General features: G+C 51.3%; 1 protein-coding gene across 1 annotated transcript; it reads left to right on the top strand.

The window, feature by feature from the left end:
• Positions 1–560: 560 nt before the first annotated feature.
• AMER3 (APC membrane recruitment protein 3) lies at positions 561–14,797 on the top strand. Its single transcript, XM_033400195.2, has 2 exons — positions 561–742; positions 6,810–14,797. The coding sequence occupies exon 2, from the start codon at positions 6,828–6,830 to the stop codon at positions 9,237–9,239; it is 2,412 nt and encodes an 803-aa protein (XP_033256086.1). The 5' UTR covers positions 561–742; positions 6,810–6,827; the 3' UTR covers positions 9,240–14,797.
• The last annotated feature ends 1,196 nt before the right edge of the window (positions 14,798–15,993 follow it).

The following is a 15,993-nucleotide window of genomic DNA, read 5'->3' on the forward strand; positions in this document are numbered from 1 at the left end:
GCACAGATCCAACTATGTTTCTATGTAATAGGGGGGAAATTGATTCTGGGAACTCTGAAGGCCAGAAACTGCCAGGAAAGGTCAGGACTATACCATCAACATGGGGGGAGGGAGGACATCTGGCCTAACAGTGAGTCAGTCACTGGCTAGAAAGACGATTCAACTCCAAGAAATGCAAGAAGGGGGCCTCACCCAAAGGTGGTGGGTGATCCTTGCTGAAGGAGGGGCCTGCGGTGGAGCTGCTCTTGACTGCGGTGACTGGGGTGGGATGATCTCAAGGTGACTGATGATAAAGAAGGCTGCTGATTTATGACAAAGCCAGCCCAGACCAAGGAAGGACGTCTGTATCCAGGGGATTTTTTTTGGAAATGGGAACAGGGAGGGAGCCCATCAGGCTCAAAGAAAGGAGTGGCCTTCGTCATCCACGGAGCCCTGACCTCTTTTGGGCCTCAGCCCAAGCCTGGACTGCAAGACTCCTTCCTTCTTCCTCCCAGCGCTCTCTGCCTGTACTCTCCCCCCTCACCCGACTCCACCCCGCCCCACCAGCCCTGCCTGTGCTCCGCCCCTCACCCATGCTCCTGGCACTTCTCTCCGAGCCATCCCGGAGTTGCTTACTCCATACTTTATTCCTGCTCCCAGCGTGCAGACCCTCCTTCCTCAGCTCAGCGGGGAGAGAGTCCCACAACACTTCTGCCCCTCCCGCAAGACTGCGGCAGGCCACAGCACCGGCAGACGCCACACTGTGAGTACCTGTGAGGGGAGCACCTCGTTCCTTCCTATTAGTCATATAATCAGGCCCAAGAAAGGCACTCTGTAAGGAAGGCTCTTGAAGACTCTGTCCCGCATCTCGAGATTGGCCTGCTCCTTCTTCCAAACCCGCTCCGAATCCTGGGGAGGGCTCGTGACTCGGCCCTTCCGACAGGGTTGGCTAAATGTGCCCCGGCGCTGCGTGCTGTGGAGGCTAGGGGCACCCACACCTGCGCGCTCTCAGGAGTTCGGACCGCGGCGGGGAAATACGGTCGGGGGCAAGGGGAGACGACTGGGCGGCTGTCAGTCTGGGGAGCCCAAGAGGCTGGGCCTGAGGGATGCAGAACCACAGCCCTGCGGGGGAGGGCAGAGACGCACGGAGGCAGATACCGGAATAAACACGAACAAAGCGAGACCGAGCGAGGTCCGGGCGGTGGCCCTGCCAGAGCGGTCCCCACCCGGCCCCGCGCGCCGCCTCGCCCACTACTGCGCTGGTGCGCCTACGCGCCCGAGAGGCTCTCTGCCGGGCCCCGCCCCGCCGCGGCGCGATTGCCCTCCGGCTGCTAAACCCTTGCGGGCCCGCCTCCTGCCGCGGCCTCCCAGCCCCTCCTGCGGCGAAGGGAGGGAGCCGGCCCTCGGCCTCCCAGGGTCCGGCGGGCGCGCGCTGCGCCGGGAGCTGACCGTGGTGCTGAGCGCTCAGCTCGGGATCGGGCGCGGCTCCCGGACCTGCCAAGGCCGCGTCCTGCGACGCTCCAGGCCCCAGCGGTAAGTCGCCAAAGCCCCGAGGATGTAGGCGTGGAGCGGAGGAGGGCAGCGATTTGGAAATTTTTGTGCGTTTTTCGCGCAATGGGCGGGCTGAGAGGAGGAACCAGTGTCTGCACTCTGTCCACTCCGTGATGCGGGGTCTGGGAGCGATGACACAGACCTGAAAAGGTCTGGGCCACGGAAGGGGGGAACCTTGTCCCCTCGGATGCGGGTACTGGGAAGGGACGAGTAAGACTGGAGACCCATCTGTTCTCCACTGGGCAGGCCAGGAATGCCCAGAGACTCCCTTAGAAAAAGTAGACCAGGACCCTCGCTCCCCAAAGGTCCCTTTGTCTCCCCAACGTGGGGGCTGGGTGAATTGGTGATGTTCTAAACACTGCAGATTCTATTTCTGCTTCATTCCCCACCCCACAGCCATCCCAGAACATAGAGGCTGTCCCTCCCCGAAGTGGCCTTCACTCCATCACCCTGAAGGTTTTGGCTTAGACAAGGCAGCCTCTTACAGAGATAAACTACTGCCCTATACATAGCCTGTCCACCCCAATGTCCAGGATGTCCCTGGGCGGGGCTTCCCTCATAGGTCCCTACTCTCTTATCACCATTCACCCCTTTGTGTTTCATGTTTGTGATTTTCCTGGATATTGGGGGTGGGGCAGGAGAAGGCAGGGTAAATACCAAAGCTATTAGTCAACATTTTTGTATTTCCAAACTGTTTCTGTTGCACGTGTGTAGCTCCAAGGTTTTTATTTTACTCCATGAAATACCTGGTCATTTTAATGTTCAAAAAGGAAAGAAAAACATAAAATTACCTTACCAAAAGGAAAAGAAAATTCTAGGCAGTTGAGCTAAAGTTAGTCATAATGTAGAAAAGCAGCAAATGGAATTACTTCATTTGCTCAATTTGCAGTAAGTTCGTAGGCATGCACACGCTCTGTGTAAGATGCTGAGATGTAAGCTTTCACACGTGGGAAGTCTTTGCCACCACTTTCTTTCCCCTGGACCTTCCTCTGGCTCCTAACCTGCCCTCTTGTGTCCACTCTTCCTCCTATTTTACTTTCTCACCCACACCTGGAGTGACCTGTTAAAACTGAAAATTGGCCTTCCTGGCTGGCAAATGATGGGGGAGTCTCTCTCAGACTCCACAAAGAGGGTGTCTAGCCACAGGGTTACAAGGCAGATTGTGCATTTTTGCAACTGAGAACGTGGATACATGGCCTTTGCTCTCAGGAAATGAGAATGCCAGCACCTGGCTGTCCAGATAAATCCCACTTGCCCCTGAGAATTATCATGAAAGATGGCCGCTCAGCTTGACTCCAGTTGGGCAGTGGGTCTTCTGACCTCTCAGGGAGTTCTCACCCGTGTCACATATGGACCCCACATTTCCAAAGAATCAGGATCTGGTAAAATATTTTAACATGGAAACTGAATGGACTGAACACACACTGAATTTCACCTGATTGCTCCAGTATTTTGCAAGTTTCTGGTTCATTGTTCTGGCCTTAGTGCTTATTGTCCTAACAACGTGCAAAGTGTTAAATAGACTCAGGAAATAGGGTTGGCAATGTTAGTGACATTTGGTCCCAACACCTATAGCAATGACAGCTATTTTGAAAGACCATTTTCCAACTTTAGAGTGTGGTGAAACTTCCAATTGCTCATGATTTTAAATCAGTAACTATTCCAAGAATTTGATTTTAAATCAGTAACTATTACAAGAATTAAGAAACTAGAAGTTTTATTTATAGAGATCAGTATCAAATAAACCATCTTATATTCTGTAGTTGCAAAATTCTGCACACAGTGAAATAATCTTTATCATGCCTGGTTGAAGTTATTTCCCAAAGGACAGTAATAAAAATATTTTTCTAAAACATGGAAAAAAATAAATGCAACAGAAATCTCATAATGAATATCTCCAAAATTTCTTGCCATAGAAATTATACTACCTTCTGTTACAATTTTTCTAAGTTTGTGAGCTATACTTTTGCTTTTAATCTTCATTTTCATTATGCTTTCCAAAATTTCTCACAAAACCACATTTATTATTCAGTGTTTAGATTTCCCACGAAGAGGAGATTGAGCTGTTAGTTCATAGAATGTCTATCAGTTAAGAGCACACGTTTAGTATCAGACAGGCTTGGGTTCAAATCCTAGGTCTGTTACTTACCACCTGTGTGACCTGGGCCAATCCATTGACTTTTCTGCACCTTAATTTCTCCTTTATCAAATGGGGGTTACAGTAGTATGTCCCTTATAAGGTTATGGGCCAAGCACTCTGCCTGGTTAGGTAGAGGGAACAAAGACTCAGATACAGGTCTTCCCACTCCAGAGCCCAGAAAATAACCGCTATGCTGTGTGTACCCAAACCCACCAGAGCTAGGCTACAAAAGGTTGTGGGGAGTGGAAATGGGGTCTGCAGGTACAGGGTGGGGAAGACTTGGGCACATGCCACCTGGCAGGAGGCAGAAAGGCAGCTTGAGGGACTGACCCACTGTCCAGGATGCTGCCACCAAGAGCTGGACTGCAGCCATATCCAAGCCTGGGCTCTGCAGCCTTCCCTGACATGGTGCCTGCTCCTTCTATCTTCTGGCCAAAGGCCCCAGGTGTTCCTCTGCGGGGGAGGAAGCATTGCCCACAGGTGGGAGTGGGGTGGAGGCCATGACACTTGCCCTGGGAGCCTCTGCAGTGCCCACTTTGCCAGCCCTTTTCATCCTCTTTGGCTTTAACATTGCCACCTGGGCCTGGAGACAGCCCTTCCGCCCGCCTCCAGGACCCCATGTTGAAGCATTTCCGAGACTCTCCGGAGGGGACCGGGAGGCCTCTTTGGCAGTGGGCGTGAAAGGCATGCAGGCCAATAAAGCCACTTGCCTGCACACCTGCTCTATTCCTCCCTCACAGACTGTGGACTGAGGGAGAGTGAATCCAGATGCTCCCTACGGAGCACTCCTTATGGAGAGCCCAAGAAACCAGCCAGAGGACCAACTGGCAGGTCCCTCACTGCCAAGGAGAGGCGGAGACAATGAGGCAGATGGAGCCTGGGAGCAGGGTACCTGTGAGGAACAGCACACCAGGGCAGGGGGGCATCTCAGGGGGTGCTCTTCAGCACTGCCTTCTTTTTCTTCTTTTTTTTTTTTGAGTTATGTTTTATTTGGTGGGAATTTTTAGGACTTCAAGCCCAGGAGGCAGCATCTCAAGTAACCCTGAGACAACTGCTCAGAAGAGGCAAGGGGGGGAATCAGGTTATATAGAAGTTTTGCAACAAAGGGCAGGTAGTCTGAACGTCAAAATATTATTGTTAATTAAAGAAAACCTGCTATCCCAAGTTAAGGAATTTAGCACTTTTCTGTGTATGGGAAGATGCAAGATTCTGGGCTCCCTGAAATCATTCCTTTGATATGCACCTCAGCTACCTGGGGCCAGCGTCCTGTGTTTTCACATCCTGAGTTTCCTGAGGGCTGATCGTGGGAGTGGCTGCAGTCTGATGGCTGCTAGATGGCAGGTATTCTTTCCTTCCCGAGTTTCCTCAGGGCTCACTGGCTCACATTGGAGGGCTGCAATCGCTGATGACTGTGACATCCTTTGTTTACTGATATAGCATTGCCCTCTTTTTTTTTTTTTTTTCTTTTTGCGGTTCCCGGTCCTTTCCTTGCGGAGCACAGGCTCCGGACACGCAGGCCCAGCGGCCATGGCTCACGGGCCCAGCCGCTCTGCGGCATGTGGGATCTTCCTGGACCGAGGCATGAACCCGTGTCCCCTGCATCGGCAGGCGGACTCTCAACCACTGCACCACCAGGGAAGCCCCTGCCTTATTTTGATGTGGTCTTGTGGGTCTCCAAACTCACCCCAAAGGCAATGGTTTAAAACTAGACCCTTGCTCCTCTCCCCTAAAGCAGCTCTTAACACAGGTACCTTCCTTGCCTTTGCTCACATCTCATCCTCTCCACTTTCTGGACTTTTCCCACTCCTATGGTCCCCCTCATGGCATGAATCGTGACCTCAGTGTTTATGACTTCTGGCCTGCTTGTCTTTCTTCATTTAGTTGCTAAATCCTCATGTTTCTTCCTTTGAAAGACCCTATGACTTTACCCCTCTTTTTCATGCTTAGAACTGCAGTTTCCATCTAGACCTTATCTCCATATACCCAGTCCATTTTAGCTTCCTCTTGTGAGTCCTCTCTGTTCAGAGCCTCTCTCCTGATTTAGTCCATCCTCCACTCAGACAGCAGATAAATGGTCTCAGACCATCAACTTCATATGCCACTGCTTCCACCCACTCCCTCAGAAGACTTCCATAGCTCTTCCCTGACTGGGGGGTAAGGCCAAACTCCCCAGCTGTGCAAGGATGATCAAGTTGTTAACACCCTTACCACCTTCCCACTCCCGAACCCAGAACAGACATCAATAAGCGATTCCAGCACTCTTTCCCATTGAACTCAGACTGGGCATCAGAGCCTTTCTCTGGATGGCACTCCAGGTAGCAATGTTTATCAGTTAGGACGTCCACAAAAGACGACCCCTGCCTGCTCTTCCAGCTCATGGTGTGCTGTGTGTGGCCCGTCTGCCTGTTCCTGGTCTCCTGCTTCTCTCCTCCCTTTCGCCTTCTGCCACATTGCTCTCTCCTCCGTGCGCAAGCTCTCGTGCACCATGAGATGCTTGGCTGTGCCTTGCCTGATGGCCTCTGTGTAGACTGAGTCTTCCCCCCTCAAACAGATGCAGCAGTCCTGGAGGGCATGCATGTGTCTTCCCTCCCCCCACATCCACATGGCCCACTGCGCCCAGCCCAGGAATTAGGCTTGGGTTTCCCTGTCTCTTGCATGAAGGAAGCAACTTATTTATTGAGTCCTCTGCTTCATCCACTCAGAAGGGCCATGATACTCCTCCTAAGGATATGGTGCTGTGGGTAGAGTGCCGGGCCTGGACATGGAAGTCTAACTTGCCCAGATAAGCTCTGAAAGGATGCTCAAGGGAGTCGCAAGATCACGACTACAGGAGTACCAGACCCCAGTATGCTCTCATTTTGTCTCCTGTTGTCTGCCTTTAAGCACATGACTTAACTTCTCTGGGTATTGGGTATCAGTTATCTGCAAAGGCTGGAGCAGCAAGCCTGTGGATGTGGCAGTTCCCATCTCCCTCTCCTCTTGCCTCCATGGAGGATCCAAGCTCAGATGTCAGAGCTCAGCTCCCATGCCCATGTGGGCAGTGGGTGGGTGGGGGGTGGGGAGGGGGAGGCAAACACATGTCTTCTAGAACCACAGGCCTCCATCTTGGATACCGAGTGCCTCCTTCTTTCCTCCACAGCAGCAGGGACACTGCAGCATGGAGCTGAAGAGAGGAAAGACATTCATCAAATCTAGCCTGCAGATTGACCATGAGAAACCCCCAGATGCAGCAGCCACTATCCCGGCCATGGAGGATGCAGTCTCACCAGGAGGGCAGCAGCGACCCCACAGTGAGAGGGGCCCCCAGGTCAGTCCCAGCACCCAAGGATATGACAGGTGCTCCGACAAGGGGGCCCAGCCAGACGCCAATGGGGGGCCTGCAGCTCTCTGTGGGACCACCTTCAAACTGGTGCAGAAGAGCAAGACTCAAGACACTGTGCCCAGGACTGACAGGGCAGCCGCAGCTACAGGGCAGCTGGTGGGCAGTGCAAGCTTCCCAGGGCCCCCCAGGAGCCAGCGCATGATTGACTACCGCCACTTTGTGCCCCAGATGCCCTTTGTACCAGCTGTGGCCAAGAGCATCCCAAGGAAGAGAATTTCCCTGAAACGACCCAAGAAATGTTTTCGGAATCTATTCCACATCCGCAGAAACAAAACTGAGAATTTGGCCTCGCTGGCAACCAAGGGGAAGAGCTTGTCCTCCCCTGAAGGCCCATCAGAGGCTGGAGGGCAGCAAGGCACAGCTTGCTTCCCCTTGGGCGAGGGGCTGGGACTGGACAGCCTGTGCCAGGACCTGTCTGACAGTGAGTTCCTACCCGACTCCTCCTTTGACCTCTGCAGGGCCCTGTGTGAGGATGTGGCCTCGCTCAAGAGCTTTGACTCACTCACCGGCTGCGGGGAGATCTTTGCAGACGAGAGCTCAGTGCCATCCCTGGAGCTGCATGAGGGCCTGGAGAGCCCTGCCCGGGCATCCCAGGCCCCTGACTGCATGGCTTCCAGGGGCCCCTTCCAGGGCAGCGTAGAGCAGCTGGCATCACCTGCCCAGAACGAGATGTCTGACTTTGACAAGTTCTGGGACCGTGTGAATCACTCGGTGAGGCAGCAACATCGCGCCCTGCTAGGTCCGTGGCTGGGGGGCCCCCAGGGGTCAGACACAGACAAGCCCAGGCCAGATGCAGCTGGGCTTGCTGAGCTCCCCCTGTGCCCATGCAGGGACCCCCACGGCGGCTCCAAAGCCAGCTCCATAGACACAGGCACGCCCAAGAGCGAGCGGCCAGAATCTGTGTCCACGAGCGACGAGGGCTACTATGACTCCTTCTCACCAGGCCTCGAGGAGGACAAGAAGGAGGCCCCGAGCCCAGGCACACCCGCAGCCGCCTTCCCCAGGGACAGCTACAGCGGAGACGCCCTCTACGAGCTCTTCTATGACCCCACCGAGGGCCCTGGAAGCCCGAACCTGGACGACGACCTGTGCGTGTCTGAGAGTCTGTCGGGGCCGGCACTGGGAGCCCCGCTGTCCATGTGCAGCTTCCACGTGGGGGCAGAAGAGAACCTGGCCGCCGCTCCAGGCCCAGACCTACTCAGCCAGAGCTTCTTGCAGAGCTCCTGGAGGGGCAAGGAGTGCCTGCTGAAGCTCTGCGACACCGAGCTTGCCATCACCATGGGCATTATCAACTGGCTCCGCCGGAGCCCAGAGCTCCGTGTCCCGCCTGCCTCGGCCCCCAGGGAGCCTGCAACGCCCCCGGGAGGACTGGTGGAGAAACCAGGAGCTGGCTCTGAGGTGTGCCTAGGTCCAGTGAAGCTGGAGGGCGGGGAGACCCGGGCCTTAGATGCGGGGAGGACCTCCGTGAGCTCAGCACCCAGCAGGCGGGAGCTGTGGGCATGTTCGGGCCCCAAGGGCCCGCTTGCTGGAGTGAGTGAGGTCCTAGCGGGGACCAAGCAGGGGACCAGCTCTCCATCCAGGGACCCCCCTCTGGAGTGTGTGCAGGTCTCTGGGGAAGAAGGGACACAAGGCCACCCTGAAGGCTCGTTCTCCTCTGTGGGGTCTGCAGCCCCCATGGCAACCAACACATCCAGCAAAAACAAGGTCCCAAACCCCTCTGCCTGGCCTGGCTCCCAGGAGCCCAGTTTTCCTGGGAACCTGGGGTGTTTCCAAGGTCCCTGGAGGCCAGGTCTCGGGGGAAGCACCATGGATTTAGAGCTCACTCTGACAGGCTGTGTGGCCCAGGTGGCAGCCCTACAGATCCACCCAGACTGTCAGCCCCCAAGGCAGAACACAGGTAGTGGGCTCTGCGGGCAGCCTCAGGCCAGGGGCCCTGACATTCTGCAACAGAAACAGCCTAACAGCTTCCCTAGCATGGCTGCCATATGTGGCCTGCCCTCCCTGGCCAGCCCACTCCACAGCCCACAGGACCAGAGGTGCCCAGGCCGCATTCTGGACCTGAGCCAGATCAGGGTGGAGCCCGCCAGGCTGGATGCCCAGGCCCATGCCTCTGTGGAGGACCAGCCTCTGCAGCTCAGCTCAAGGGCTATAGAGCAGGCTGCACACAGGAGCCAGCTGGACTCATAGCCCCCTCAGTCCTGCTGCCTGGGATCACCTGCCAGGAATTCTGGCCCTCACTTCCAACAGCCAGTGGGAGGGGGCCCACTCTGCAAGTGCCCCAGAAAGCCGCTGCAGCTTCTTGGACCACGAGGGCATCCTCTGCAACCAGCAGGAAGTGGGACCTCCCAGGCCAGCATGGCTGAGACCCACCTTTGGAACGGTCTTGTGTCTTTGTGGTCACACTCAGGAGAGCCTAAGACCCAAATCTCCACCCTTTGTCCCCGATGTGAGGACTGTACTGGGGGGCAGGGGGTGGCAGGACTCAGTGGGGCGGGGCATTTTAACATGGAGGCATCCACAGCTGAACCCACCAGCTCAGCCAGAATAGGTCCCGGGCAGCCCAAGGCCAAGGACAATCGCAAAGCTTCTAGCGCTCTCAAAATGTGCCTCACCGACTTTCCCACCAAAAAATGAAGCGTCTAAACCCAGATGTGAAGTAGCCACATTTGGCCACTCCTCATACAGCATGTCAGAGAGAGGAGCTCGGGTTTGAAACTGATGGGATGGAAATGGTACATATTATAAAGGGTACATATTGTGCTGATAACTCTGCACAAGGGTTGAGAGTGATAAATGTGAGTGGGGAGTCTGAGGCTCAGGGGTAGGCGCTTGAGACAGGGGTAGGGGGCTGCAGATGAGCTTGGGAGTGCCCACTTGCCCCACCCCAGCCTGCTCTCCACCCCCAGGATGAGCAGCCACAGCCTTCGGGACCCTGAAGGGCTTCTCTGAGGGAATTGGAAGCAGAACCAGCCATCTCAGCAAGAGCCTTGAACCAGCAGATGCCATGCATTCCTGTGCAACCTTGCCAGGGCTGGCCAGACCCTGCAGACTCTGGCCGATGGGTGTTCTCTGTCACAAAGCATCCCATCCAAACAATGACTTCCCCCAGCTTGCATTCTCTAACTGAGGTACAGGTGGCAAGATACTCTTGGGGAAGAAGCTGACTGATTCTCCACACTGCCATTCTTGCCCTCCATGCTTCCAAGCATTCCAGCCTCCTGCTTCATGAAGGCTCACCTTTGAATGAGGCTGTATCCCCCAACCCCTCGAAAGCCACAACATTCAGAATCACAGAGGGAAAGGTGGCTCGCACCTCAGGAAGGGCAGGTGTCTGTTTGGCCAGCCTCAGGGCAGCAGGCCAGCAGCCAGCCCCTTGCCAGGGTTCCCTACGATTAGATCCTGCCTCAGCTGCCCTGTTGTGGTGAGGTGCCAGGCGGGGGTGGGGGGTGCGTGGGGGGGGAGTATGCCACAGGCAGCTATGAAGCTTTTTCTAGAAGAGAGGCCAGCCTAGAAAGGGGGCAGGCCCAGTGATGAGGGAGGAATTCCAGATGAAGGGATGCAGTCTGGCAAGCTGACCACAGGCTGGGGCCTCTCCTGATTGTCTGAGGCTTTGTTTCAGGCTAGAACACGCTCCACGGCCCTCATTAACACCTGCTTCCTGGGGCCCACTGTGTGGAGGATGCATGCAGCACATGGGAGGTTCAAAAGGGCATGACAGGGCTCCTGACCAGGCCCATCGAGACAGGACACAAGAAGGTCAGGGCCAGCCTTTCTGGGAAGCCACACTTGACCCTTCCTCCCAGGACTGCCACAAGTGGTCACGACAGCGTTATTGGGCCTAGATGGGAGCAGGTGACATGTGGAGTAGCTCGCTGCATCCCTGCAGCAATCGGAATGCAGCTGCTCTCCTGGTTTCTGACATGGAAACCGAGGCCAGGGTGCGGATGTGGCTTGCCCATGACACACTCGGGCAGTGTGTGGGACTGATGGTGTCTGAGCCGAACCCCGACTCCTAGGGCCCAGCTCTCGGTAGGCTCCTGCCATGAACACCCCTCTCGAAGCCTCCTCTCCTCCCTTCTTTTAGGGCACAGGTGTCTGGGTTCCAGGAGTGCATCTCCGTTACTTTATACCGCACCTGAGCAGAGCAAGTGCTCAGTAAATACTGTTACAAGAATGAAATATCAAAAGGTTGTACATGGTTTTCTGATTTCTTGTTGCCTGTGGGCCTTGTGTCTAGAGAGCAGCAGAGTTGGGTTTAACCTGGCAGAAGTTCTGATGGAGACTTCCTTGATGTGACACAGTGACTTCTGAAGATGTGGAAGAACCAGCCTGGTCCAAGAGCACTGGGAAGGGCAGGAACCAAAGTGGTCCAGGTCAGGAGAGGCCTGGAGTCAGGAGGGCAGTACCAAAGGGGACCCAGGACTCAGAGTCCATGGTGAAGCAGGTGCACGGTGACCCAACAGCAGGGCAGCAGAAACAAGGACTTAGGACCATGCCTACTGGGAGGAAATATTGCCCAGTGCCTCTCAATCTGGGGAGCATTTTAGGCAATCCCAGCACTGCAGAGATTCTCACTCAGCAATCTGGGGAGTGGTCCCAGCAGTGGTGTGCTAGGCACCCTGCTGGGAGAGTGAAAGAGGCTGTGTGATCTTCCTCTTGTGTGCACTGAGTCAAGGGTCCCTCAGCCCATCTCTTTCTGCACCCCACCCCTCAGGCTGCCCTCCCCAGCAAGATGGGTCCAGGCAATGCCATTCTGACTGGGCTTCACAGTCCTCAAGGATGTCCTCGAGGTGACGCACTGGGAGGAAGAGGGGAACTTCAGGGTCCAGCTCCTGGGACAGGTGCCTAACCCAGTGATGGGTGTGGAAGAGACCTGCTTGGGGCATTTTCATAACTCTGGTCAATTTCCAGCCCTCTCATTCACACGTGGCTGTAGAGGTTATAGAAGATTTTTCCCATGTAAAGTAAAATCCTGAGAAGTAGGTCCAGTTGTCCCCAGCTCACAGATGTCCCAGGGTAACACAGTGGTGGGGGAGCTGGGGTTCACCCTGGAGCCTGTGCACTGTGCTTCTGCCCTTCCAACCTTCTGAAGTTGAGTTAGAAAATGGGAAGGTACCCAGGCAGCCTTCCAGCTGGGGAAGGCCTGGGCCCTACAGCAGGGTGGCCAGGGTGGACCAGGAGGGCAGGGAAGAGAGCAGAAGGTGCTGGAAAGAAGAAGGAGGTGAAGGCCAGCACAGGTTGGGGAAATGCCTGCCAACTACATTGGGGGTGCTTCTTACCTTTCCTGGCTCTTCAGTTTATTTATTTGTTTGTTTGCTTATTTATTTATTTATTTTTATAAAATGGGGACAAATATACAGAATACAAAACTCAAATGACACAGAAGGGAGAACAATGAAAAGTGAGTCTCCTCCAATTCCTCTATTACCCCCTGTTGTTTTGAATCAAAATTAATACCCACTTACTACAACCAATTCAAACAATGCCAAGTGCAGAGCCTCCTCTTCCCTGTCCTTCTTGAACATTGGGTGTGTCCTCAGACCCTTTCTCTGCCCATGACATAAACACACATGGACTTGAACCTTTTTTCTTACTGCACACCATATCACAGATGTCTTCCTTGAGCTTAGCAGGCACCAGGAGCACGCAGGTTCTCCATTCTCTTGAAAGCTGCACAGCAGTCTCCTGTAGGTGGCAAGTAATTTAAACACTCTCCTGTTGATGGATAATCAAGTTATTTCCCATTTTTGCTGTTACAAACAATGCTGCACGCACTCCTTTTTCTCCTAAATGTTCTCTCTGAAAGTCCTCCCCAAAACTATAAAAGTGAAATTTAACAAGGAACAGATGTATTTTTTAAAATGAACAGTGCATCCTGCTTCTATGTCTCCACCCCAATGCCCACCTACCTTAAGGGCCTGATGTTAATGGCCTGGGCTCCATGCTCATACAAACATACTACACACCCCCATCTTTGGAAGGGGAGAGGTGAGTTCTTTTGTTATTATGTATAAGGCCTTAAAAGTTGTCATTCCCATCCTTACAACAAGAAAAATGTGGACAACCTGAAAATCCATGACTTTCCTTGACTCATCAGAGAACAGAGGTCACAGAGCAAATAACTCCTCTGAAGCCTGGAGGCAAAGGTGCATCCAGAGAAATGAGGCAACCAAGACCTGGTGCAAGATGCCAAAGAACTGGTAGGAACTGTTCAGGAGTCGTTTTGACAAGTGGCTGTAGGCTGAATAAGAAGCTATAAGGGGCTGGGCACTAAAGGGGGGCTCACACTTTCATGGCTTTCCTCCAGGAACCACACTGTGTTTTCAGGGTGAGGACAAAAGACCCCCTCATGGGCTTGGCAAAGGAAGAAGAGTAGCCATTGTGAAACCCTCCATAACCTTCTCCCTAACAGGCCTATGTAAAGGGGAGAGGCTTCCCCAGGGGACTATTCTGAAGACTTTTCCAAGCTGAAGGAAGGCACTCCACCCGACCCCTGTCATCTCCAGCCTTCCTGTCTCACTTAAGAAAAAGAAATATAGATAGAAAGAAAGATAAAAAGAAAAGGACAGTTAACCAGAAAAGGACTCCAAAATACAAAACTGGAAATGGTGGGCCAGAAGGGACTAGGGTTTTGGAAGGCTTAACCCCACCCTGGGGGCACAGGCCCACAAAAGACTGAGACTGATTAGAAGCTTAGAAGATAAGGACACATTCTCTCCCTCCTGACTAACCCCATTACCACACTAATAAGCCTCCAGTAATAAGAACTGTGGATTAAAACTAAAAGAGCTACAAGACAAAGACTCTCTCTAAAGATCAGAACAAAAGGAAGCCACAAAGAAAAGAAGGGAGGAAAAAGTAAGCCCACTAGAGTAATATGAAGCCTCTGGTGCCTATAGTTATAAGAAATATTAAAGCAGCCCAACTCTTAGCCAGATTAACATAAATCCTCACACTAAAAGCCTATTTACCTCAGTACCTATTACCCTATACAATGTCTGGCTTTCAACAAAAAATTATAAAGCCTGTTAAAGCCAAGAGTAAACAATGTCTGAGGGACAAAGCTATTGCCAGAACCAGTCACAGATGTTGGAATTATCACATAAAGATTATAAAATAAGATTGATTAATATGTTAAGAGTTCTAGTGAAAAAAGTAGGCAAAATGCAAGAACAAGTGGTAATATAGCTGACAGGAAGAATTCCAAGAAAGAAATCCAAAGAATATGCTAGAAGTCAAAAACACTGCAAATTAAATGCAGAATTAAACATGGCTGAGTAAAGAATCTGCAAGCTTTATTAGAAAATACTTGAGACAAATAAAAAGAGACACAATATACCAAAACTTACAGGATGCAGAGAAAGCAGTGCTAAGTAGGAAATTTATTGCTACAATGCATACATTAAAAAAGAAGAAAGATCTCAAATCGATAACCTAAATTTATATTTTAAGGAACTAGAAAAAGAAGAATAAACTAACCCATAGCCAGTAGAAGGAAAGAAGCAATAAAACTTAGTGGAGATAAATACAATAGAGAAGAGGAAAAAAAATAAAACAGGAAAAAGTCATCAAAACCAAAGTTGATTTTTTGAAAAGATCAACTAAATTGACACACATTTAGCTTAAACTGAGTAAAAAAGAGAGAAGACTCAAAGTACTGAAATCAGAAATATAAGTGGGGATATCACCACCAATTTTATAAAAATAAAAAAGATAATAAGAGAATGCTATGAACATTTATATATCAACCAATTGCATAACCTAGATGAAATGGACAAATTCCTAGAAATGTACATCTATAAAAATGAATCACGAAGAGGGGCTTCCCTGGTGGCGCAGTGGTTGAGAGTCTGCCTGCCGATGCAGGGGACACGGGTTCGTGCCCCGGTCTGGGAAGATCCCACATGCTGCGGAGCGGCTGGACCCGTGAGCCATGCCCACTAAGCCTGCATGTCTGGAGCCTGTGCTCCACAACAGGAGAGGCCACAACAGTGAGAAGCCCGCGTACTGCAAAAAAAAAAAAAAAAAAATAGAATCACGAAGAAAAAGAAAATCTGAATAGACCTATAACTAATAAGGAGACTATGTCAGTAATAAAAAAAATCTCTCAGTAGAGAAAAGCCTAGGACAAGATGGCTTAACTGGTAAATTCCATCAAATATTCAAGGAGGATTTAAAACTAATTATGCTGAAACTCTTCCAAAATATTGAAGAGGTGGGAATAGTTCCTAACTGATTCCATGAGGTCAGCACTACCCTGATACCAAAGCCAGAAAAGAAACTACAAGAAAACTACATACCAATATTTCTTATGAATATATAGATACAAAAATTCTCAACAAAATACTAGCAAACTGAATTCAGCAGCATAGTAAAAGGATTATACACCAAGACCAAGTGAGTTTTATTCCTGAAGTGCAAGGATGGTTCAATATACAAAAAACAAACTATGTAATACATGCCATTAGTAAGATGAAGGAAAAAAACACATGATCATCTCAACTGATGCAGAAAAGGCATTTTACAATATCCAACACCCTTTCATGATAAAAAATACTCAATAAACTAGGAATAGAAAGAAATATCCTCAACACGACAAAGGGAATTAAAAACTCACAGCTAACATTACCCTCAATGCTAAAAAGACTGAAACTTTCCCCTAAGATCAGACATAAGACAAGTATGCACACTTTCAGACAACATGATTTTAAAAATAGAAAATTCTAAAGATCCACAAGAAAACTGCTAGAGTTAATAAATTAATTCAGCCAAGTTGAAAGATACAAAATCAACAAATATCAGTTGAATTTCCATACACTAACAATGAACAATCCAAAAAGGAAATGAATAAAACAATTTCATAGCATAAAAAATAAAACACTTGGGAATGAATTTAACCAAGGAGGCAAAATAATTGTACGTTGAAAACTATAAAGTATTG

This window comes from Orcinus orca, chromosome 7 (assembly GCF_937001465.1).
Source record: "Orcinus orca chromosome 7, mOrcOrc1.1, whole genome shotgun sequence".
Lineage (NCBI taxonomy): Eukaryota > Metazoa > Chordata > Mammalia > Artiodactyla > Delphinidae > Orcinus > Orcinus orca.

Coding starts and splice junctions, on each gene's coding strand:
- AMER3 (XM_033400195.2), top strand. CDS start 6,828: ATGGAGCTGAAGAGAGGAAAGACATTCATCAAATCTAGCCTGCAGATT.